Source organism: Heterodontus francisci, chromosome 3 (genome assembly GCF_036365525.1).
Source record: "Heterodontus francisci isolate sHetFra1 chromosome 3, sHetFra1.hap1, whole genome shotgun sequence".
Classification (NCBI taxonomy): domain Eukaryota; kingdom Metazoa; phylum Chordata; class Chondrichthyes; order Heterodontiformes; family Heterodontidae; genus Heterodontus; species Heterodontus francisci.
In genome coordinates this window covers 100583367-100609798 of record NC_090373.1, presented here as the reverse complement: position 1 = coordinate 100609798, position 26432 = coordinate 100583367, and the positions used below count along the sequence as shown (strand labels likewise).

General features: G+C 44.1%; 1 protein-coding gene and 1 long non-coding RNA gene across 3 annotated transcripts in view; one reads left to right on the top strand and one right to left on the bottom strand.

Annotated features, from left to right (window-relative positions):
- The window catches only part of LOC137359016 (uncharacterized), a 33172-nt gene extending 13971 nt beyond the window's left edge, over positions 1–19201 (top strand). Inside the window, exons 2-3 of the long non-coding RNA XR_010971391.1 lie at positions 15445–15566; positions 17635–19201. This is a non-coding gene — a long non-coding RNA (uncharacterized lncRNA). The remainder of the gene's footprint in view (positions 1–15444; positions 15567–17634) is intronic.
- The window catches only part of arhgap18 (Rho GTPase activating protein 18), a 114831-nt gene that overhangs the window by 18410 nt on the left and 69989 nt on the right, over positions 1–26432 (bottom strand). For both annotated transcript variants that reach the window (XM_068025145.1, XM_068025148.1), the window contains exons 7-10: positions 19855–19946; positions 6139–6216; positions 4273–4432; positions 2098–2180 (exon numbers count right to left, since the gene is read on the bottom strand). In XM_068025145.1, coding sequence (XP_067881246.1) covers positions 2098–2180; positions 4273–4432; positions 6139–6216; positions 19855–19946 — 413 coding nt within the window. The remainder of the gene's footprint in view (positions 1–2097; positions 2181–4272; positions 4433–6138; positions 6217–19854; positions 19947–26432) is intronic.

The following is a 26432-nucleotide window of genomic DNA, read 5'->3' as shown; positions in this document are numbered from 1 at the left end:
TTAATTAGCCTTAAACTCAGGATGTCACAGCACTCCGACCTGTCTGTGGATTTTGAATCCTGGACGAGCGCACAATTATATGTTACAATCTAGTCTGTCTTTCTCTAGTTCCATTTCTCCATGGGTCATAACATATATTTAAATGTTTTACCCAGTTACCGATACGGCCAATTATGTACTTTATTTTAGTTTCAGAATAAAATCTGCAAACCAGGTTTCTCTAATAAACAGAATTTTTTAATTATAAAACAAGACTTATTCAATAAAGATGCAAAGCATTAACATACAGTTTGAAATATGGAAGTATAAATATATACCCTTCTAAACAACCCAACGTACACTGACATACCGGTTAAAAGGAAAAATAAAAATAGACTTTCTTTTTAGAGATCAACTTTACAAAGAACAAATACATTGGCCAAATACTTGTTAATTCCTGAAGAAAATGGATAAGATATGGAATGTCCCAGTTGATCTGGTGACCAAATACACAGATGGGTCACTAAACACATGTGGTTGCCACTGGGATCTTTTCAGAAGCAGTTTGTTGAGATGATGTCGAGAGAAAGTCTTGCAAAAGCTTCTCAGGAGAAATGCTGCATCAGTTTCCCCAGTTCTCATGCTAGATTCTCAGGGTTTCTCAAAGAGGTGGAACAGGATGAACAGCCTTAGTCTCTCCCTTAGCAGGCTTACAGCCCAACTGCCCATTCAAACAATTCAAAAATGAAACCAACTCCTGACCACCATAAATCTAGACATGTCACTTCTCTGTAAACAACTCCAACAGTCAGCAAGGCTCCTGCTGTTTACTTGGTTTAAGACATGTGATCTCCAGTAAGGGTTTGTTTTTAAATAAAGTCCCAAGTGTCCTTCCAGTGACCCTTTTGTAAAAAAAAAACCAAGCCCAGCACCTCCTCAGGTTTTTCCACAGTCTTTTGAACACAAGTTCTCAAAAAATATTAACAATGGATGCAAGTTCATGACAGTTTATTATTTTCATTAGTTCAGTTTCGGTACAATAAAGTTAACCTCTTTCTTTGTTAACACAAAAAAATTTGTCCGATTAGTTCTTGTTATGATCATAGCAAGTATGTAATCAAACACCTACTGAATTGGCCAGTACATCCACTTTAAGAAAAAATTAAGCCTGTTGTGGTCAAACAGAGCGGGAAAAGAGGGAAGCCCATTGACCGCACCCCCCACCCCCCCAATTGACCGTAACATCCCCTTTGAATAAAATTGATACTTTGGGCATGTTATGGGCAATTCTGTGCTCTAGTCCTGCATTACAGAACGCACTCAGGCAGCAGTAAATGAAAACTTTCATCCCTGGGAAGGGTTCAAATCAAAATCCTAAAGGTGAAAGATAATATGCTACCCAACTCTGCTGGCTATTAAGTAAACTTTATTACTATTTTATTTTTCATAGAAAACGTGCAATCAGGGAAACAAAGATGACTCCAATATCTAACACTTCACTGGGTAGTGGCATTTACAGACAGAACATCTCAGGGAATCACAGAATGCACACCTGTGATTTCTTAAGATGTGGAGATCTGGATCAGAGAAACTGGAGTATTGTTTACAAGAGCTAGACTCAAAAATTCCACAATCCTCTAATGTGAACAAAGATTTGCCAAATTTATTTTGCTTAAAATAAGAAACTTGTGTGTCAAAATTATGCAAAATAAACATTTTTATTCACATTTTAAATGTAATTTGGAGGGAAAATATGTATGTATATTTGGGCGGCACAGTGGTTAGCACTGCAGCCTCACAGCTCCAGCGACCCGGGTTCAGTTCTGGGTACTGCCTGTGCGGAGTTTGCAAGTTCTCCCTGTGACTGTGTGGGTGTCTGCCAGGTGCTCCGGTTTCCTCCCACAGCCAAAGACTTGCAGGTTGATAGGTAAATTGGCAATTGTAAATTGCCCCTAGTGTAGGTAGGTGGTAGGATAATGGTGGGGATGTGGTAGGGAATATGGGATTAATGTAGGATTAGTATAAATGGGTGGCTGTTGGGCAGCACAGACTTGGTGGGCCGAAGGGCCCGTTTCAGTGCTGTATCTCGAAATAAAAAAGATAAACTGACAAGCATACCTTCAGTGTGTCCCTATTTTGGTCTGGAAGGAGAAGAACCAGCAAGTTAAGAGCCTGTAGCTGATGTTTTCTGCTTGATAGATCTGTCAAATAAATTAGTTGCATTGTATTAAAAAAGGACCATACTTATGAGTTCCCAAATTAAACTACAGTGAAATCCATACAAATGAAGGGGTAGAAATTTAATTTCCCCAACCGAGAGGACAGAGTCTGGCCCAAAAATTGGGCCTTGGGCTTCATTAACATTTTACATGTAAGCTGCTGCCTGCCACCTCTCCACATGCAGCTTGTGCAAGGCAGCAGATGGAAAGTCCTGAGAAGGGGCTGGAGAGACCAAGAGGTGGTGTGGATCTTATTACCATGACTGTGGAGCCGAGGCTTATCTTTCCTCCTTCTCCTGGAAACATAGGAAGGATTTTGGAAAAGTTTGCATTAAAATAACACATTTTTGCTTGGCAGCTACAGCAATCACTGAAAAATCCTGGTGCCATTTAAATGAGGCCTGGGAATTAAAATAGCCCAGCCCTCATTTCTTGGGCAGCAGGTGAATTTCCAGCTCAACACCCAATCCGCCTCCCCAAAACCTGCCTGGAGTTAAAATCAGGACTTACTGTTAGAACGACTAATGAGGGGCGATCCAAATAAAGAAGCAGGAAATGGAAGAAAAGCACAAGCAGGTACAGGAAGAAAGAGCAATTTTATGTTCTCCTCTTCATATTTAATTTTAGGGCCTATTATATACATATTTACAGTGAGCACATCCCCATACCAAGAGTGCATATTGTGTTTGATTCCCCAGTCAGATGCACCTGGTGAGGAGCAGTGCTTGATGGCAGTGTTAGTTGGGAAATTGTCGACCTGTAGACTACAATCTAGGCCCATTTACATGAATGAATAAATTATCAGGGACCTCAGGCCCAATTGTTTCGCACTAGTATCCCTGCAACTACTGTTCCATTCTAGATTGACATCTAGGAATTAGGCTTATTGAGAATTCAAGTAGAGAGATTCAGGGAGACTTGCAGAATTTCCTGTCCAAAATGCATGTCAGGAATTTACCTTATATTTTCTAGCTAGTATATCATTTGCATATATTACCACATATATATTCTTACAGGCCATAAATATTTGATAATATATCGATATTACCATCTTTCCAGATTTAGAGTATTTTACATTAAAATCTTGAATGACAGAAAATGTAATGATATTGCATGCACACGAGGAATTATGTTTCCATTTTTATTATGAATGCTAGCGTTAGAAATTGCTTGCGCCGCATCAAAGTTCATCACATCTCGATGTGATTGTCAGATAAGGATTTGTGTTAACATCGGAGATTAGTCAAAACAATGGAGGTAGCAACTAGCAGACAGGTTGGCTACATCCCAGGTGAGGTGCAAGCATTAGGTATTGGCTGTAACAATGAAACCTCCCAAGCAGTATCACATTAACTATCTTGGAATGTCTAGGTTGTCCTGTTCCTTTTGTAACGTTAAGGCTGCATGTCAGGTTGAACTGCTCAACAGTTAAACCATCAAGATTGCTATTACATCAAGTTTGGGGGGCTGAGTAATAACTTGTATTTGGACAATGCACTTGAGCCTGAATCACGAAGAATCATTGAATTGAGTTTGAGATTTCCTAACAGCTAGTAAGCTTATACACACTACTGAGTCAGCGGCGCTTGAGATGGCTTGGCCATGTGAGCCGCATGGAAGATGGCAGGATCCCCAAAGACACATTGTACAGCGAGCTCGCCACTGGTATCAGACCCACCGGCCGTCCATGTCTCCGTTATAAAGACGTCTGCAAACGCGACATGAAATCGTGTGACATTGATCACAAGTCGTGGGAGTCAGTTGCCAGCATTCGCCAGAGCTGGCGGGCAGCCATAAAGACAGGGCTAAATTGTGGCGAGTCGAAGAGACTTAGTAGTTGGCAGGAAAAAAGACAGAGGCGTAAGGGGAGAGCCAACTGTGCAACAGCCCCAACAAACAAATTTCTCTGCAGCACCTGTGGAAGAGCCTGTCACTCCAGAATTGGCCTTTATAGCCACTCCAGGCGCTGCTTCACAAACCACTGACCACCTCCAGGCGCGTATCCATTGTCTCTCGAGATAAGGAGGCCCAAAAGAAAAGAAGAAAAGAGTAAAACGGGAGATTAATAACTTACTTTGTACAGCTAGGAAAGCATCAAGGTACTCAAGGGTGACGAGTGGATGTGGCAGCTCTCTTATAAAGAGTTTCAGTATACTTGCTGCATCATGCTGACGTACATTTTCCCAGTTCAAGTTTCCTTCATAGAACTTTGCTTCTAGCTCCTCACGTAGACTCTTAAAACATATGGGGAAGATTAAAGCATCTCCTTCATCAACATCATAAGCACAACATTAGTTTATATTTGAGAGCAAAGCCCTGCATGCTCCCTTCACATAGAGAATGGTCACTCACTTCACATGTATACATCTTTAAGGGTCATGCAAGTAACCTGTGTTTGTACAAGTTAACAGTGCAATTTGATTCAATGAATTGCCGTCACACGGCTCACTCATTGTATCATTGACACTGAAATAAGAGTCCTAATTTCAATATGATTGACCAACTAATCACATTGAAAAATGGGCCCACTGAATTTCTCTGCACAATGAGGGGTATTTAAAGTTGGAGTACAACTCCTGAACAAAGGTTGTATTCCCTTCTGAAAGATTTTGTTGGAACAGTGTTGCTACAATTATCTGCACAGCCATTTCAGATACTTCCATGGAGGTCCTTGTGGAGAAAGTCAAGGCAAGGAGGGAGGTACTGTCCTCAAGGACCCGCAGGAGCAGAAGCAATTCAGGGCCACCATTCACCATCGGGACAGTGGTGGCTGAGAGGGTCAGTGTCCACAGCTTCACCCACAAGCTGGCTTCAATGCAGGAAATACATCAATATCCTCACAACACAAACCAGGGTGCATACTGCTCCTCACGAGAGACGGTGGCGTAGTGATAATGTCACTGGGCTAATAATCCAGAGACCCAGGCTAATGCCTTGGACACAGGTTTAAACCCCACCATGCCAGCTGGTGGAATTTTTTAAAAATAAATTGATAAAAATCTGGAATTGAAAGCTAGTCTCAGTAATGATGCCACAAATTATCAATTGCTGTAAAAACCCATCTGACTCACTAAAGTCCTTTAGGGAAGGAAATCTGCCCTCCTTACCTGTTCTGGTCTACATGTGACTCCAGACCCACACCAATGTGATTGACTCTGAACTGCCCTCTGAAATGGCCTAGCAAGCCACTCAGTTGTCAAGGGCAATTAGGGATGGGCAACAAATGCTGGCCATGCCAGCAATGGCCACATCCTTTGAAAGAATAAAAGAAAATCTCTCTCAACTCCATCCACCAACACTCCTGTCACCCCCTCCCCCATGACTCATAATTTGTTTCCCTCCATTGCAATCTTCAACATATAATCATAAGGGTACTCTATAACATCGCTCTTTCTCATTCCAAACATCTTTCTCACCATACCACCTTCAGGGACACTACAGTCGGGCCCTCACAAAAGAAGTCAGTGTCAGCAAAAAAAAAAAAATCGAGTGCAAGTATCTCAATCACAGTCTTGAAAGTTTCAATTACTATAGCCTTTTGAGGATGATTGCTCCAGATTTCCATAACCCTTTGTGTGAAGAAACGCTTCATAAATTCATTACTGCATAGCCTGGCTCTAATTTTATGATAATGCCCCCTTGCCAGGAGGCCCCAACATGACTGGCAGGCAACTTGCAGACTAAAACAGCCGCAGGTTAAAATGCTGTACAGTGATTTAAACCACCCACTGCCCTGTTCTCACCAAGCAGGTAATGTTAAAATTACCACAAGGGTTTTTAAACTTCTGATTTGTGCACAAATAGCATAGATAGCTCTATGGTGACAATTCAGGATCTCCTTGATTGAATGTGTGGTAGTTCTGTCATTTAATATATCTTTTCAGTTTGTGTGCCTACAGGTAGTCTCCTTCCATTTAAAAAAAATTTTTTCTACAAATACCTTAATTCTTGATGCAAGTCCAGGTATGCGTAGTATCCCTTCTGTGTTCAACCCCTCTTCTTCTATGTGGGAAACAAGCTGCAAAAATATTTGTAATCGCATATTAGCAAATCTGTCCCCCATCAACTAAAATATCTAAATCAGGGATAAGACAAATTGGCTGCAGTATATTGTAATATCTTTTGTCTACTGCCTCTTTGCTGCCATCTCTGTTGGGAGGTGTAAATAAAGTTATAACATGGCTGCTCCCAGTAAAGATGTCATGTTAGCTTTACTCTGTAGTATAAGGATGTAAAGGGTTAATACCGAAGTCAGTGACTACTGGATGAGCGATGAAGTAACAGTCACATGAGATAGGCTTGAGAGGAAGGTGGTATGGGAGCAGGAAGGATGCCAGCTGAGGTGGCTTGTGGATAGTGTATATAGTACAAATACAACTAAACATAAAATGGTGGCAGCGGTAAAACAACCAGCAGTTGGGTTGTGTCTTCATGCCGGGCGATGATCCAGGATCATCCAGGAGCAATGAAACTGGCCATTTATTTAAATGGCACACTGGGGGAAAAAAAAAAATCTAGTGCAGATCACAATCTCGGTCGAATCGGCGACGAGGGAAGAGAGTACAGTCGGCAGCCATTGCGCATGAAATAGGAAAACCTTGTCAACGTTGCAGAGCCAAGAAGACCCACAGATGAGAGCAGTGCCCAGCAAGTAAAGCTGAGTGTTTCAAGTGTGGGAAAACTGGACACTATGGAAAAATGAGCCACAGCAAATTTTTCTGCACGTAAAAAAACAAAGCAGAAGACCTTCACACAAAGAGCAGTGAATCAAGTACAGCAATTTCCAGAAAAGAGCCAGGAGAGTTGGGAGAAATCAGTTACCCAGACCAAGATTTCTGGACAGCAAACATCCACGTGAATGGACATGTCACAAGTTTTAAGCGCGACACAGAATCCAGCAACACGGTATTGTCTGATCCAGAGCCTTGGGTGAAGAGGCATTACCTGCAACCGATGGATATACAGTTGCATTATCCAGACGGGACACAACTGCAAGCAACACTTCAGCATAGAGGCAGGCAACTGGTAGAGACCTTATATGTCTTACACAATCAAGGATTTTCTTTATTGAGCAGGAATGCATACTTAAATCTGCAGCTGATTAAAAAGGTAGCCGAAGTCCAAACAAACAAACCAAACAATTCCTTTCAACAGAATTCCTGAAGTTGCTCACAGGGTTCGGAAAACTAAAGACAGAGTACTGGAGCACTCTGAAGGAAGGGGCCAGACTAGTGTGTATCTTCACACCAAGGGTACCTCTTCCCTTATTAGCCAAAGTCCAAGAACAATTGGAGGAGATGACAAGAATGGGTGTTATCTCTCTCGTAACACAACTAACGGATTGGTGGTGTTCAGCCATGGCTACTGTCCCAAAGCCAATGAATATGTGTGGACTTAACGCAGCTCAACAAAGCAGTTGTGCGTGTGGTTCACCCAATGTCTACGGTGGTTGACAGTTTATCAAAACTCTCTCAGAGCACCATGTTTACAAAACTCAATGCCAATAGTGGGTTTTGGCACATACCCCTGGATGAGACTTCAAGGTTATTGACTACATTCATAACACTTTTCGGGCGGTTTTATTTTAATAGGTTACCATTCGGGATAACCTCCGCACCAGAGATTTTTGAACAATGTCTAATATCTTAGAAGGGTTCACAGGAGTGATATGCCACATGGATGATATTCTGACACTTGGAAAGTCAGTGGAGGAACATAACCACAAAGTCAAAGAGCTTCTACAGAGATTTCAAGAAGCAGGACTGATTTTAAACGAGAAGTGTGAATTTTCCAAAGCTTTGATTTGTTTCTTGGACCACATTGTGAACAGAGAAGGAATAATGGCAGATCTTCAGAAAACAAAGACCATTAAGGAATTTCCTATCCTACAACAGTTCAGCAACTCCAGAGATTTCTCAGAATGATAAATCAACTAGCAAAGTTTTAACCTCACTTAGCACAAATAACTGATCCGCTGAGACACCAAGATGCTAATTTCTCCGGACATGTTGGAATACTATTGCCTATGATGATAGCAGCTGACACCTCTTCAGAGGTCTTGGGTGCTGTTCTTTTTCAGGAGCAACCTGATGGTTTCCGTTGACTCAATCTATGCATCAAGAGCACTGTCAGATACAGAGACACACCATGCAGTTATAGTAAAAGAAGCTCTAGCAGGGACATGGGCGTGTAACCTCTACCATCTAGAGGGACAAGGGCAGCAAATGCATGTGCAAGTTCCCCTCCAAAGAACAAAGAACAGTACAGCACAGGAACAGGCCATTCGGCCCTCCAAGCCTGCGCCGATCTTGATGCCAGTCTAAACTAAAACCTTCTGCACTTCCGGGGACCGTATCCCTCTATTCCCATCCTATTCATGTATTTGTCAAGATGCTTCTTAAACATCGCTGTCGTACCTGCTTCCACCACCTCCCCCGGCAGCAAGTTCTAGGCACTCACCACCCTCTGTGTAAAGAACTTGCCTCGCACATCCCCTCTAAACTTTGCCCCTCTCACCTTAAACCCATGTCCCCTAGTAACTGACTCTTCCACCCTGGGAAAAAGCTTCTGACTATCCACTCTGTCCATGCCACTCATAACTTCATGGTGGCCCTCAATTTCTATGTCTTAAGATCCTTCCAAGCTGGAGGTGGCAACATTGCCAACATTTCTCAGTTTCCCATGCATCACTACATCAGGGAGGTTACTGATGTCTTGTCTACCAGGAGAGGATACTTCATTATTTTCTCTAAGTAGAGAGAAGCAAGAGGAGTGGATAAGCAGCTTTGCCAGAGTTCCAGGCTTCCTAAAGGTGCAGGGAGCCTTCAACTGCATGCATGTGATTCTTTAGGTGCTGCATCTCAATGGGGAGATGTACCAGAACTGCAAAGGGTTCCACTCCCTGAACATGCAGATAGTGTGCAACCATGGCTAATGACTCTCCTCTGCCATGTCACCACTTGTGGACTGCGCTCCTACAACGACAGCCATGATGCAACTCGGAACATCATGGAGCAGCCCATTGGTGTCCTCAAACAATGGTTCCACTGTTTTGACTGCTCAGGGTGAGCCCTACAGTAATCACCGGAGCAAGTCACATGATTTGTGGTGACCTGCTGCCTCGCCCTTGACCTGGCCATCATGAAGGTGCAACCCATACCACTACGGTTTTGGTGACCATCTCAGGAGAAGGAGGAAAAGGAGGAGGAATCTGGGAAAATATCAGTCCAGGTGGGCTGTTCATGAGCATCTCATAAGAATCTGGTTCCCATGGAAAAATCCCAAGATCACCATTGCTCAACACTTCACCTTACCACCCCTCTGTTACGGACCATCACAGGGTCCTCTTGGTCAAAATTCTGAAATAAAAGACAACACAAATCAACCATTCCACAACAACTTTATCAAACAACACTCACAATAATGCATACAATACTCATCTAATTGCCCTTGTTCATTCTCATAGTGCCTATCTTGTGCTTTTGCCTAACCTATGCTCCTACACAGTGATACCCCAAGTAGCTGCAGCATGGCTTGTGGAAAGCTGCTGATTTTCACAGCTGGCCTTGCAGGACAACATTGAGAAGCTCTGGGCCTTGTGGGCATGGCTTCAGACTGTACCACCTTGGCATGGGTGTCAGTGGTCCAGGCTGGCTGATGGACAGGCACCAGTGAGGGCACTGGCAGAGTGGCATTGGTGGGAAGACGTATGCTGTCATCCTGAGAGAGGACAGTAGGTTTGTGCTCCACAGAGCCTCTGCTTCTCCCGTGGGCGGTACCTCAGTAATCTGCTGGAGGACAGATTGCTGAACAAAGAACAGTACAGCACAGGAACAGGCCATTCGGCCCTCCAAGCCTGCGCTGATCTTGATACCAGTCTAAACTAAAACCTTCTGCACTTCTGGGGACTGTATCCCTCTATTCCCATCCTATTCATGTATTTGTCAAGATGCCTCTTAAACGTCGCTATGATACCTGCTTCCACCACCTCCCCCGGCAGCAATTTCCAGACACTCACCACCCTCTGTGTAAAGAACATGCCTCGCACATCCCCTCTAAACTTTGCCCCTCTCACCTTAAACCTATGTCCCCTAGTAATTGACTCTTCCACCCTGGAAAAAAGCTTCTGACTATCCACTCTGTCCATGCCACTCAACTTTGTCAACCTCAATCATGTCGCCCTCCACCTCCGTCGTTCCAGGGAAAACAATCCGAGTTTATCCAACCTCTCCTCATAGCTAATGCCCTCCAGACCAGGCAACCTCTTCTGGTAAACCTCTTCTGTACCCTCTCCAAAGCCTCCATGTCCTTCTGGTAGTGTGGCGACCAGAATTGCACGCAATATTCTAAGTGTGGCCTAACTAAGGTTCTGTACAGCTGCAGCAGGACTTGCCAATTTTTATACTCTATGCCGCGACCGATGAAGGCAAGCATGCCGTATACCTTGACTACTTTATCCACCTGCGTTGCCGCTTTCAGTGACCTGTGGACCTGTACGCCCAGATCTCTCTGCCTGTCGAACACACCCAAGGGTTCTGCCATTTACTGTATACCTCCCACCTGTATTAGATCTTCCAAAATGCATTACCTCACATTTGTCCGGATTAAACTCCATCTGCCATTTCTCCGCCCAAGTCTCCAACCGATCTATATCCTGCTGTATCCTCTGACAATCCTCATCACTATCCGCAACTCCACCAACCTTTGTGTGGTCCACAAACTTAATCAGACCAGCTACATTTTCCTTCAAATCGTTTATATATACTACAAACCGCAAAGGTCCCAGCACTGATCCTTGCGGAACACCAATAGTCACAGCCCTCCATTCAGAAAAGCACCCTAGCACTGCTACCCTCTGTCTTCTATGACTGAGCCAGTTCTGTATCCATCTTGCCAGCTCACCTCTGATCCTGTGTGACTTCACCTTTTGTAGCAGTCTGCCATGAGGGACCTTGTCAAAGGCTGTACTGAAGTCCATATAGACAACATCCACTGCCCTTCCTTCATCAATCATCTTCATCACTTCCTCAAAAAACTCAATCAAGTTAGTGAGACATGACCTCCCCTTCACAAAACCATGCTGCCTCTCGCTAATAAGTTCATTTGTTTCCAAATGGAAGTGAATCCTGTCCCGAAGAATCCTCTCTAATAATTTCCCTACCACTGATGTGGCTCACCGGCCTATAATTTCCTGGATTATCCTTGCTACCCTTCTTAAACAAAGGAACAACACTGGCTATTCTCCAGTCCTCTGGGACCTCACCTGTAGCCAATGAGGATACAAAGATTTCTGTCAAGGCCCTAGCAATTTCTTCCCTTGCCTCCCTCAGTATTCTGGGGTAGATCCCATCAGGCCCTGGGGACTTATCTACCGTACTGCTTTGCAAGACGCCCAACACCACCTCCTTTTTGATAACTACATGACCCAGACTAACTACACTCCCTTCCCTAGACTCATCATCCACAAAGTCCTTCTCCTTGGTGAATACTGATGCAAAGTACTCATTTAGTACCTCGCCCATTTCCTCTGGCTCCACACGTAGATTCCCTTCTCTGTCCTTGGGCGGGCCAACCCTTTCCCTGGTTACCCTCTTGCTCTTTATTTACGTATAAAAAGCCTTGGGATTCTCCTTAATCCTGTTTGCCAATGACTTCTCATAACCCCTTTTAGCCCTCCTGACTCCTTGCTTAAGTTCCTTCCTACTTTCTTTATATTCCTCAAGGGCTTCATCTGTTCCCAGCCTTCTAGCCCTTACGAATGTCACACCATCCTGACTTGGAACTGTATCGCCGTTCCTTCACTGTTGCTGGGTCAAAATCCTGGAACTCCCTTCCTAACAGCATTGTGGGTGTACCTACCTCACAGACTGCAGCGGTTCAAGAAGGCAGCTCACCACCACCTTCACAAGGGCAATTAGGGATGGGCAAAAAAAAATGTTGGCCTAGCCAGCGGACGCCCACATCCCATGAATTAATAATTTAAAAAAAAAGAATATGTCTGTTAATTGAGACAGACCACAAGCCATTGGATTCCTTATTAGATGCAAAAGAAATAGCAAAAATGCCTCCACCTATACAAAGGTTTCGTCTGAAATTAATGAGGTACGCATATGTAACTGTCTACATCCAAGGCAAGTTCCAATCATCAGCTGATACGTATTGAGTGCAACGGTAGATAATCCATTACAGAAGATGCAAATTTCGTAGGTGACAGTCATAATTGCAACTCACAGCACCAAGTGTGCATTTGCATTAAACAATATTGTACACAAGGGTGACCACAAGAAAGTCCAGAATAGAGAACAATGAAGATGTTCCATGAGAATAGGAAATACTTTATCATAATTGATGACTTATTAGTTTATAATGACAGAATAGTTATTCCCACTTCAATGAGATCAGAGATCTTAGATCGATTAAACCAAGGCCATTTGGGTATAACCAAGCGCACAATCTTCAGTATGGTGGCCTAGGATATCTAAGAACATTGAGATCATGATCAACAACTATCAGACATGCGTGATAGAGTCCAGAACAGTGCAAATCACTGCTAACTATCCAATGTCCAACTAGTCCTTGGCAAAGGCGAGGCATGGATATTCATGTTCGGTGGGAAGTCATATTTCATCATTATTGACTACTTTTTCAGGTGGATAGAAGTCAGCTGATTATATTCTATGACCACTGGGGTAGTTAACAGAATCCTTATGGACATCTTCGCGACACGAGATTCCGGATGAAATATTATTAGACAGACAATGGCCCACAGTTAGAGAACAAATGTTTTACACAGTTTGCTGTGAACATGGGCTTTCAGCATCTTATGAGCTCGCCAATGTATCCATAGTCCAATGGTGAGGCACAACGAGGTGTGAGAACCATAAAATCTTTACTCAAGAAAAAAATGAAGATCTTCCTATCTCACTCAGTTTATATTTCAATGCCACTGCTGTGCGGATTGTCAGCAGAATTACTGATGGGAAGGAAGTTAAGAACACAGCTTCCAGTATTGCCTCAAAAATTAATGCCAGGATTGAAGACTCAAGACTACGAAAAAGTTCGAGAAAGAGAAAACTCCCACAGAAGGAAACAAACCCAGAATTACAATAGGAGATTGAGAGCGAGAAGCTTACCCAAATTAAACCATGGCCAAAAAGTTTGGCTACATGACCTGGAATGAGAAGGTACAATAATCCATAAATACGAGGACTATCAAAGATTGCATGTTATACGAACGAATGAAGGGAACATACAAAGGAATCAGAGGAATATCATTCAGATTCCACAAAAGCAACAGCCAATAATCCATCTGCAAGATCCAGATGAAGATGAACAGATCCAAACTGAATGGAATACGACAACCCGTAGAAACGAAAAACCAAGTCAGCAACTCAGACTTCCGACGAAGATTTTGCTTTTATTCCTTCGGATTGCCCCAGTTTTACGACCGAATTGGAGGAGTGTACTGTCTTCCTCCAGTTTCATTTCTCCATGGGTCACAGCATATTGTTAAATGTTTACCCAGTTACCAACATGTCCAGTTATATATTTGTATTTCAGAATAAATCCACCAATCAGGTTTCTTTACTGAATAAGTCTTGTTTTATAATAAATTAATAATTTTGTTGTTTATTAAAGATGCAAAGCATGAACACAGATTGAAATACGAAACTCCCCTTTTAAATTATTCTAACACATGCAAGCACACACATACATTGATTTAAGAAAAAAAGTTCTCTGCAGAGATCTCTTTACAAAAAGGACAATATACTTTGGTCAAATATTTGTTAATTCTTGAAGAAAAAGGAGAAGATATGGAATGATATTAGTTGTCCCTTTTCTAGCATCCCAAATACACGCAGACGGCTGTCAGTGACATCTTTTTGGAGCAGTTCTCTTCAGGCGACATCATGGATTAGTCGGGCAGGCTTTCCAAGAGAAATGCAATATCGGGGTTTCAGCTATCACATTGGATTCTCAGGGATTCTACACTGGGGAGACCAACCACAGATTGGGTGTTTGCAGAACACCTCCTCTCAGCCTGAAAGGATGACCCAGAGCTTCCAGTTGCTTGCCATTTCAACCTGCACCCCTGCTCCCATGCCCACATTTCTGTCCTTGGCCTGCTGCAGTGTTCCAGTGATCATCAAGCTCCAGGAGCAGCACCTGATCTTTTGATTTGGCACTCTACAGACTTGCAGACTGAACATTGAGTTCAATAATTTCAGAGCATGACTGGCCTTTTAAAAAATATATTTTTCTATTTTTATTTTTAACCATGTGCCTGTTTTTTCAAGTCGACAGACCTGCTCATTATTCTGCCATTAACAGTGTCTCTGGATTAATGCTTTGTCTTTCACCACAAGCATTAACACACTCATTGTCTTTGTCCCATGACAGCTTTGTTATTTAATCTCTCCTGCCCTATCACACACCTTCCTTTTTGTTCTCTTCCTCACCAGGCATGTCCCCCCACCCCCACACCCCCAATCCCCTTCACTTGCTTAAAACCCAATTCTTTTCTAACTTTTGCCAGTTCTGATGAAATGTTCAGACCTGAAACATTAACTCTGCTTCTCTCTCCACAGATGCTGCCTGACCTGCTGAGTCAGAAACAAAGTAAAGAAACAAAGCCCAGCATCTATGTAATCTTTTCAGACCTCCAAAGGAATCCATTTCCACAATTTTAAAACACAAATCCTCACAAAATATTAAAAAATGGAAGTACTTTCATAACACCAGATAGATTACAACCAGATCTGCGAGAGTTGTCAAACCTCCGATGAGACTGAATCTGTAAAGTGAGAGACTTGTGGGGTGGGGGGAAAGAGAGAGTGTAGTAGAGTAGTTATAAATGCATATATGTTTGGGAAAATTTTGGATAATGACTTGGGGGGGTGGGGGGTGGGGAAAGAGAGAGATGTAGTATAAGGATGTAAAGGGCTAATACCAAAGACATTGAGAGACGCCTCCCACTGTACAAGCGATGATGTATCAATCACATGAGATAGGCTTGAGAAGGAGCTTTAGCAGCACAAAGGAGGCTAGCTTAGGTGGCTTGTGGAGAGCGTAAAGAGAAACTGTAAATAAGAGAGTTGTTAGTTAACCTTTACCGGTGTCTAAGACTTTCTCTAGGACACCCTGCAATGCTACTAATACAAACCCAACAACGTATCACTCTGAATACACAACAGAAACATGGCGATGAAAGGATGGGTTTGATTTTTTTTTTTACATTTAATTCAAGAGATTACAGTCTGAAGAACATTCCGACAGTGTTTGGAACTCCCAAAGTCGATTGAGGAAATCTGAGCAATTTGAAAGATTGCTTCATATATCTGCAATTTGTGTTCAGCTGCAACTCAATGGGTATGTAATTTTTAAAATATGGCACTGAAGACACATTTTGGGATGATGGGGGATTTCCACCCTAACAAAAAGAGGATTGGTGTAATTACAAATGAAGGTTACACATTTGACTTAAATCTAACAAAATCAGAGATCAGGATAAAGTTAATGTTTTCCCCATCATGATGGGGCTGTAAGCGTTTAAAGTGGTGTTTAACCAATGCGGTCCACAAGATCCTAGTACCTTGGAATATTCTGAAATAAATGAGATTCTGGACTCATTATGGCTTGACTAAGAACAAAATTGCATGGAGTTGCATTTCATGGAAGGAAGCAGTTGCCAAATGAGTCTATTGCAGACTAAATTCTTGAATTAAAAGAAACTGTCTTGTCACTGTGGTTATGGTTCCAACTTAGAAGTCAACCTTAGAAACATGTTCCTTGGAGGTATAAAGAACAGTAAAATCTAGGCCAAGCTTTTGTGTAAAGGCAATAAGCTGATGTGGAAGGAGGCCTGCGATGAGGCCATTGCCATGGAAATGGCAGGAGGATATAATGGCGGATTGCAAGGAAGTTCTTTTCCTGAACAGGCAAGGGAGGTACACTGGATTTCAGCAGGAACCAGGCAGCCAGGTTCACAGACACACGGTCAGAAATTTAGATAATATCATTGTCATGGTAGCCACCAACCATCCAAATGCTCCCATTTCCAGTCAAAGTGCAATGCCTGTGGGAAAGTTGGTCATATTCAGAGAGCATGCAAAAGTAGAGGAAACAATAACACTCCAGGTCATGGAAAAGCACCAGGTCAAGGTCATGGTAGACCTAAATCTAGATCAGGCTCCTCAAAGTCCTCAAATGTGCACATGGTTGATATGGAAACAACAGTTGATGTTATTGAGCAGGAACATCAAAAGTTGTACTCCGAGCAAGAGAAACAGCAAGTGGTAGTTGAGAGAAAAAGGGCTGAAGATATAATTCCAGCACCCACAGTAAAAATGAAAGTCGGAGAGTCACAACTTGTGTTTGTTGTCGTTACAGTTGCAGCAGTGTCTGTTATCTTGGAAGGAGTACAAGCACATTCCCTATAGTCACATTCCCTAATGAAAAACTGGAGTGAAACTGACTAGTTATTCCAATAACAGTATTCCAATATTAGGTGGAATGAGTGTTAAAGTGGTATATAATGATGCATTCTATTACTTGCCATTGGTAGGTGTAGGAGGGAACAAAGTTCTGAGTTATTTACAGTACAAATCAGTAAGAGTAACAATAAGTCTGACATTGAGTAAGTGAAGACTGATTCAATTTTAGCAAATGAGTTACCTGTAAATCCCTTTACGTATACAAATGACATGCCAGTGTCTGCCAGAGAAATTTCCGAAGAAACTCGAAGGATGTGGTTCTCAGTAAAGTACTCAATTATGTCATGAATGGCTGGTCTAAAGAGTGTGATGAGAAATTGCAAAAAAGTATTTCACAAGTACAAATGAACTCAGTGTAGATCAATGTTCTCTCCTGTAGGGTTTAAGAATAATTTTTCCACCAAGGTTTACGGAGAGATTGTTAGAGGAACTTCATCAAGAGCACACCTGGACAGTCTGTATGAAAGCAGTAGTAAGATGATATTTTGGGGATTCAAAAGGTAGATAGAGATATTGAAGAGTTGGTGAAAAGTGATGTGGGTCTCAGAATGAGCAATGATCCAAAGCTCCTTTTATTCCATGGTCAAATACAAGAAAACCATGGGAATGAATACATGTCAATTCTTTGAAGGTAAAGAGTATCTTGTTTTGGTTGATAGCAATAACAAGTGGTTAAATGTTGAGTTTATGCCCAATACCATAAGTGCTATAACTATTGAGGTTTTGAGAAGTTGGATTGCAATTCATGGATTGCCAGAAGTATTGGTGTCAGATAATGGTACATAGAAATATTTCAAACTCTTCTGATGTAAACTGAGTAAGAAAGTTTAAAGGAACTAGCTGTTCTTTTTAGCAAGTGAAGTATTGCTAACTGCTAGGTTTGAATGACTTTCATGTGACAAGCCCCTCCCCATCTGTGGTTTTAAGCTTGTGTCTTTCTGTAGCAGAGAGAGAGAAGCAGCAACTGGACTTTGACACGTGCATGCCCAAGTGGGGGTCTCTCGCTCCCTTCCATCTTGAAAGCTTTCAAATCCTGCCTATTGACTGACCACCTTTGCATACTCCGGCTACAATCAGAAACCCCATTGGAGGAAATCATTCACATCATTGTCTCCAAGAGTCCCACCAAACCAATCTACCTCTTCAAACTAAAAGACTCAAGACCACCGAATTCAGCTAGAAGCCAGCCGAAATCACAAAAACGTCAGACTGTATATCTTTATTCCTATGGACTCTAACTCAACCAATCCACATTTCCCCGTGAGTGAGTGTTGGTGCACTGTTTATTTTTTTAATAGTTTAGTTTAGGTGCAATAACTCAAGAAAACCTGTCCAATTGGTTCTTGTTATGATCAGAGCAAGTAAGTAACCAAACACCAACTGAATTGGCCAGTACATCCACTTTAAGAAAGAATTAAACCTGTTGTGGTCAAACAAGGAGAAGGAAAAAGAGAGAAGCCCTTCAACCCTTCCTCACTTGACTAACAGTAGTTAAAGTTCAGGATCGACAGTCTGAGATGTTGAGAGAGCAGAGACAAGCTAATGAAAATGTAAGAAGATACCCAGATAGAAAGCAAAAGAAACCAGATAGGTTAATTGAAATTATGTAGGAAGGAAGAAGAAACAAGTTGTGCCTTTCATTACTTTGTGTCAATGATGATATTTTTGTTAAAGACACCAATTTTATTTAGTATATAAATTATTCTGGAAATACTGGTTATATATGTTTTCATTGTGATTACTGTAATAACAGGCACACAACCCAACCTGTTAAATTTCAGTGTATTATTGTATTCTGGGAAATTATGTACAAGTAACATTTTATATTTACTGTACAAGTTGTTTTTAAGTGGGGAGGGACTGTAGTCTCTGCTACTGTCTCTGCTGGGAGGTGTAAATAAAGTTCCAACATGGCTGCTCCCAGTAAAGACTTCAGGTTGGATTTTAAGAGCCCCCAGCCAATCTCAGCGGTGAACTCAAAAAGTGGTAGCCCACCCATGCAGGTCACACGTCAAAGAGCCGCCATGATCTTAAGCATGGAAGCTCATTTAAATATCTGGGGCTGTCCACCCCTCCCAATCTCATGGAGGGGGTGGGCTGTCCGTCCCCAGCAATGGCATCAGCTGCCTGTGCGCAGGCGCTGGCGCCATTTTTAAAGGGCAGCAAGTCCCGACGTCCAATTTAAATTTTTAAAGTCCTACCCCCAAAAGTCAATAAATTTCTAACACCCCTTTCCCATCCCCCAATAACAATTACAATAACTATTTGCCCTCCCTCCTCCCAAAACACACCTTTTACATCTGACCTTCTCCCGCCAAACTGCACAAAGTTTAAGGTTCAATCCTTTCCACCATCCCTATACCCATTTCGTGCATTTAACCCCATTTCTCCCCCCCCCCCACCACACTGATAAACTGACCTCTCCCCCCTCCCCTCCCCACCCAATGTGGCATCTCATTTCCCCAGACGGGGATCTGAAGGCACAGGAGTGCCGGCTGCTGCGATTTTCACAGGTACGTCTATTTAAATTTATTCATTTGAATATTTAAATTGTGGTCACGTCACCTAGCGGCAGGGGGTGGGGGGTGGTGGGGGAAGGTGGTGGTGGTGGTGGTGTGCGCCTGGAGGATCGGGCCAGGCCCTTCTGGGGTCGAGGTCCATGGCAAACCTCATCCGGAGCCCCCCCATCACGGAACCCAGCGCATGGGGAAGAACAAAATCCAGCCCCTTATGCTAGTTTTACTCTGACTGCACAACATTGGCAACTGCAGAGAAAGTTACAAACAAATTCTGAACAATTAGGTTGTTTAGAAAAGGGCTTATTTATATATAACTCAAACATTTACAACACCGCTAAGGATCCATTGAAGTATACCAAATTCAAATAGTAAGTTTAACTTTGTAGCAGTCTGAAGTAATATGGACACCCTAAGGAGCCCCCACGAGTACATCCTTCAAAAATTTAAAGGTTTAAGCTCTTAATGGTTGAGTCGCACTCATACTCTGCCTTCCCCCTCCATTGTAATGGATTACAAAATGGCTTTGTTTCATGTAGCATGGTGCGAACACAGATTAAAAATTTGAGAAGCTGTGCTATCAAATTGTCAAGTGTCCAATAATTTGAAGTTACCTGCAGTTGAATAAACATTGCATCCTGTACTTACTTTCTGAAATATGAGTGGGACCTTAGTTCCTGGTACTTTTTTCTGATCCTGTTCCAACAGCAATGAAAGCGGAACTCCAAACAATCCCATTTCTGAAAGCAAATATTGAAAATCCAGAGCTCACTGAACTTTGAAGAACATCCTGTGCTCCTTCTGTACAATACAACAGCAACAAAAACCTGATTCAGCTGTATTATTTTACATGCTAATTCTTTTAAAAAGTAGTTCTTTTTTTTAAACAGGTATGGAGTTAAGAGCTTAAGATCAGAAATAATAACTTCAGAAACAATAACTTCACATTACAAAATGATACTAACTTGAAATGAAAGAGAGAGAAAGGTTAGCTTTTAACATAAAAGGAGGAGTAGGGAGAGATGAATAATGAGTCTGTGGGATAGATTTCCTGATGAGGCTTCCAAATGAGCATCATGAGCACCTGGTAGACCATTAATCTGTTGACTCCAATTGATATTGCAAATTCAGACTCATTTACATATTGTGGGCCTACAATTGCACTCCTCGTGCTGAATTTAGTGAATTTAGGGAATTGTGGCAGGGCAGGATGGAGAATTACTTAGGAAATCTGGCGTCGTGATGTCGGTTCTAGATTTAGTCAGCGACAGGAAAGTTATAGCCATCCTGATGTGATGGGTTGGTATTTTAAATTGCTGAGCACTTACTTATAATACATTTGCATCTAATTCATTGCAATTCAGCGGGGGACTTGGGATTAAGCAGATGGCAGGTGGCACTCACATGCCTTCAGATTCCTGACCGTTAAAAGCGGGTGGCACAGAGGCGAGGCGTCACTGCCACGATGGGTAGGGAGCCATGACCAGCACTACATTGTGGAAGGCGGGTGGTGGAGGGGTGGTGCAGAGGCCATTGTCATCCTGCAGTTCTGTGCACTCTGCAAGGATGGTTGCGGTCTTGGGTGCTCTACAACAGTGGTCAGGGTTTTGGGTGCTCTGTAAGTGGGGGGTCTTGGGTTTGGGTGGCCGTATTGGGTGAGATGTTTCATTGACCATACTGCTGGATGAGAGGGTTAGCTATCAGCACGGGTGGGCACTGAGGGCCATCAGGGAGTCTGCAAAAGTAGCAAAAGTTCAGTTACCAAGGCAGGGTTTTCTCTGCATAGACAGTGCTCTGTAGGCCCACTGGTCACCTGGCATAGGCCTCATACACTTTATTTTTTTTGGAGGCCTGTGGCAGGATTGGTTGACTAACAGGAAGCAGAGAGTGGGGATAAATGAGTGCTATTCTGGTTCGCAGTCACTAGTGGTGTGCCTCAGGGATCGGTGTTGGGACTGCAATTATTTACAATTTATATTGATGATTTGGAGTTGGGGACGTGTAGGGTGTCAAAGTTTGCAGATGACACTAAGATGAGTGGCAGAGCAAAGTGTGCAGATGACTGTGAAACTTTGCAGAGGAACATAGATACATTGAGTGAGTGGGCAAAGGTCTGGCAGATGGAATGGTAAAAAGTTGCAGCATGCTACTATGCAGAGGGACCTGGGTGTCCTTGTGCATGAATCGCAGAAGGTTGGTCTGCAGGTGCAGCGGGTAATTAGGAAGGCAAATGGAATTTTGTCCTTCATTGCTAAAGGGATTGAGTTTAAAAGCAGAGAGGTTATGTTGCAGCTGTATAGGTACTGGTGAGGCCGCACCTGGAGTACTGTATGCAGTTTTGGTCTCCTTACTTGAGAAAGGATATACTGGCACTGGAGAGGGTGCAGAGGAGGTTCACTAGGTTGATTCCAGAGTTGAGCGGGTTGGCTTATGAGGTGAGACTGAGTAGATTGGGATTATATTCATTGGAATTCAGAAGAATGAGGGGGGATCTTATAGAAACATATAAAATTATGAAGGGAATAGATAAGATACAAGTAGAGAGGATGTTTCCATTGGCAGGTGAAGCTAGGACAAGAGGGCATAGCCTCAAGATTAGAGGGAGCAGATTTAGGACTGAATTAAGAAGGAACTTCTTCACCCAGAGGGTTGTTAATCTATGGAATTCCTTGCCCAGTGAAGTAGTTGACGCTTCTTCAGTAGACGTTTTTAAAGCCAAGGTAGATATCTTTTTGAACAATAAAGGAATTAAGGGATACTGTGAGAGTGCGGGTAAGTGGATCTGAGTCCACGAAAAGATCAGCCATGATCTTATTGAATGGCGGAGCAGGCTCAAGGGGCCGGACGGCCTACTCCTGCTCCTAGTTCTTATGATGCAGTGCCTCCTATGTAGGGAGGGCCAAGAGGCAGCTGTGCCTGCCCATGAAGCTCCACGACAAGAATGACAGCAGACGGCCATGCCAAGGAGAGCCCATCTGCGCCAGTGTGTGTACCGGACTCAAATCAGCTACCTCCAAATGTCCAAGTGGAATTGCCAGTAAAGACTGCGCTCTCTAGGGAGGTCATCACCGACTTGCATGTCTTGCTGCAGGACGAGTTGTGACCTATGGGATTCGGGGGTCACCCTAAGCTGGTGACCCTGAAGATCACAGCAGCACTAAACTTTTATGCATCTGGATCATTCCAAGGATTCATTGGGTACATGTGTGGGGTTTCCCAGGCAGCAGTCCACCACATCAAGGTGGTGACCAATGCCCAGTTCAAGAGGGCCAGCGACTGTGTGCACTACTGGACTGACCCTGACAGTCAGGCCGAGAAGGCCATCTGGTTCCGGGCCATTGCTGGATTCCCCCAGGTGTAAGGTGCAATAGATTGCACACATGTGGTCATCAAGGCTCCAATGGACCAGCCAGCCACCTTCAACAGGAAGGGCTTCCATTCATCAATGTTCAGTTGTTCTGCGACCACAGAAAGCATTTCCTGCAGGTGTGTGCCCACTTCCCAGGAAGCAGCCATGACTCCTACATACTTCGATAGTCCCAGGTGCCTCAGCTTTTCAGGTCCCCCAGTCACCCTCAGGGATGGATTCTCAGGGACAAGGACTATTGATTGAAGACATGGCTACTAATGCCTATGAGGAACCCTCAACGCAGTGGAGGAGAAGTACAATATTTACCACAGCTCCATCGAAGTAACCATCGAGCTGGTCATTGGGTTGCTGATGAGATTCTGTTCTCTAGATCGATCCGGTGGAGCCCTGCAGTATGTTCCAGTGAGGGTTTTGCATGTCATTGTGGTCTGCTGTTCAATGCACAATCTAGCATTGTAGAGGGGCCTTGCATGACGATGGCATGACTGAACAACACTCCTCCACCAACGAAGAGGACGTGGAAGAGGGAGATGAAGCCTTTGCACCAGAGGCCAGGCAGATTGAGCGATGGGCCAAGGAGGCAAGTGACAATCTCATACTTTGGGGCGGCACAGTGGCGCAGTGGTTAGCACCGCAGCCTCACAGCTCCGGGGACCCAGGTTCAATTCTGGGTACTGCTTGTGCGGAGTTTGCAAGTTCTCCCTGTGACCGCGTGGGTTTTTGCCAGGTGCTCCGGTTTCCTCCCACAGCCAAAGACTTGCAGGTGATAGGTAAAATTGGCCATTGTAAATTGCCCGTAGTGTAGGTAGGTGGTAGGGAATTCGGGATTACTATAGGGTTAGTATAAATGGGTAGCTGTTGGTCGGCACAGACTCGGTGGGCCGAAGGGCCTGTTTCAGTGCTTCATCGAAATAAAAAAAAATTATAAATTAACTGCTTTCATCCACCATGATGGACTCTGACAGAGAAAACAATAAAGACTCATCTCAATGCATGCAGTCTGTTGCCTTCTTTCTATTTGTGTTCTGTGCCGAGTGCCCATAAGAGATCACATTCAAATAAGGGTTATGCCTACATTAGCATCCACTAAAGGGCAGGGGTAAAGTCAGCACCTCACAATTAAGGAGTGATGGAATAATCACTTTTACACAATGAAAGTTAATGACTTGAACAAAAGAATTTTATATGGAGGTAGCATGTCAAATTTCAAACACCTGTGAACACCCAATTGCATCAAGGTGCTTTTCTTCACACATTTATGAATGCTTCTATGAGGTGTGATCCCATCGCTAGCAGCTGGATTGGAGGCAGGCTGCTGAGCAGGCTGCCCCTTGGCCTGGAGGGCCCCAACTGCCTGAGGATTTTCTGCACTGGTGCAGGACTCTCCTCAGGCATCGCAACTACTGGAGCTGGCTCATTGGCAAAGGGGCTGAGGAGTGCCCTGAGGGGGGCCCCCAGCAGTGGAGGTCAGCCTCTCCTCCTCCCTTTGTAAGTGCTGACCAGCAAAGGACAAGGAGCTGAAGACAACTCCAAGTACCTGGTCCTTCTCTTGTCTTGCCACTGCTGCATTGAAGTCATGGCCAAGGTGACAATGTGCAGGTCTGCACGCATTTGTGGGATCTGGCTCTCCATGAGGGTCGCCAGCCTTTCAATGGAGGAAGCCATGTGCTCACATGCCTGAGACATAGCAGCACTCATGGCATAGATGGACTCGTCCATCGTCCACTCATGGCTCCGCATGGCCTCTGGCATCTCTGCCAGATGTTGTCCTACCTCTCTGCAACTTTAGCATGCTCTGTGTTGTCAGCACCAGAGGCTCGTCATCACCCTGGGGCTCAGCATGGGCCTGGCCACCTTCAGTCCTCCGACTGTCAGCGGCCTCAGCTGTCCCAACCTCAGCCAGCTGCTCAGGTGTGTGGTGCTCTCATCAGCTTGTAACCCTGATTCTACAGCTGAGCAGAACCCACTAAAGGTGAAAGTTTATGCGCTGGTGGAAGGTGCAGGAGAGTCATGTGACGGTGCATCCTCTGCTTCTCCTCAGAGCAGGACGGCTGTCCCCCTTCTGGTTGAATCTCCTGCGGACACTGACCTGCAAGAGAGAACACAAACATGCGTGGTATAGGCTGTGCAGACCTCATCACGTCAACTGTATGTGATGTGGGTCTCCAGAAGTGAACTGTATATTGATGGAAGCCAATCCTCACTCTTGCGCGGTCTGATGTGATATGGAGCAGCTGCCTTGGGTCCCCGCTAATTCTAATGATTCTTCCTCTGCTGTGGAGATGCCGAAGATGCCTCTGCCAGTCTGGCTGTCTCCCTCCTGTTATGGGCCCTTTCGGTTTGCAAGTGGAAAGAGGTAGTCATACTTCAGAGGTATCAACATGACAGTTCTGCTAGTGTCAGCCCCATGTCCCCTACTGGGGTGTCACATATAGCTCATGCTCCCATCAGAAGTTAATGAGAGTGGGCTGTAAAAGAAGGTAGCCTGTAGCCGAGATGCAGCCATGCATCTGTCAGGATGACGTGATGCCCAACTCCTTCTGCCAGTGCAGTTGTGGTGCCTCCCTCCCAGTGTCCCACTTCCTCCTGAATGACCACTTGCAATCACTAAAAAGGAGAGGTCACCTTGGCAGAACAAAGGAGGTTGCTGACCCACTTGCGGCACTGTACCCAGTTCTGGGGGATGATCCCGTAACTGCTGACCTCCTCTGCGATCTCCATCCAGGCTTGTTTGGTCAGGCGAGAGGACCTCTTCCTGCCATCACTGGGGAAGAGGAGCTCCTGCCTTTGCCTTACAGCCTGGAGGAGAAGCTCGAGGGAAGCATCACTAAATCCTGGGGCAACCCAGTGTTTTGCCTCTACCATCCTGCCTCAGGGTGGGTTGAGGGGTCCCGAATCACTGCAACACAGGTCTCCGTTTTGCTGAGCTAGCAGCAAATGAGTACAAGGCAGCAATGCAAGCAGGGCTGGCAGGCCTTTAACAATGGTGCCAGCACCTGTTCCGGGTCAACCGATGCGGTATTTGGTGTCTGCATCCCGTCCCCACCGCATGATTAGATGGGCCCCACACCTCCATTATGCAAAATGGGCAGCCTCCCATGTGACTAGCAGGAACAGTGCCCATTTCCGGATCCACTGCTGGGACCTGAGACAGGCTCACTAAATTTAACCCCTTGTCACCAATCACAGCAACCAGAAGACCTAAAGATTATGCTCAGAATTGGAAAAAAAACACCTCATGCAATTATCTTTAAATTGCTCATGGGCTGAAGATGACAATTTGCTCATTGTGATGACAAGAGTTTATACATTTTGTTATGTTACCTAGAGTCAGTTGTACAGCATAGAAACAGGCCCTTCGGCTCACCGCGTCCATGCCAACCATAATGCCTATCTATACTAATCCCACCTGCCTGCATTAATTTCATATCCCTCTATGCTTTGCTCATTCAAGTACCTGTCCAGATGCCTCTTAAATGTTGCTACTGTTCCTGCCTCCACTACCTCCTCAGGCAGCTCATTCCAGATACCCACTATTCTGTGGGTAAAAGATTTACCCCTTTGATCCCCTTTAAACCTCTTCCCTCTCACCTTAAATCTATGCCCTCTAGTTTTAGTCATCCCTACCATAGGAAACAGACTCTGGCTATCCACCCTATCTATGTCTCTCAATTTTATATACCTCTCATGTCCCCTCTCAGCCTCCTTCGCTCCAGGGAAAAACAGGCCCAGCCTATCCAATCTCTCTTTATAACTCAAGGATGTTGTCTGGTTTGGAGGGCTTGTGAATCTTTTCTGCACCCTCTCTAGCTTAATCACATCTTTCCTGCAGTGCGGCGACCAGAACTGCACACAG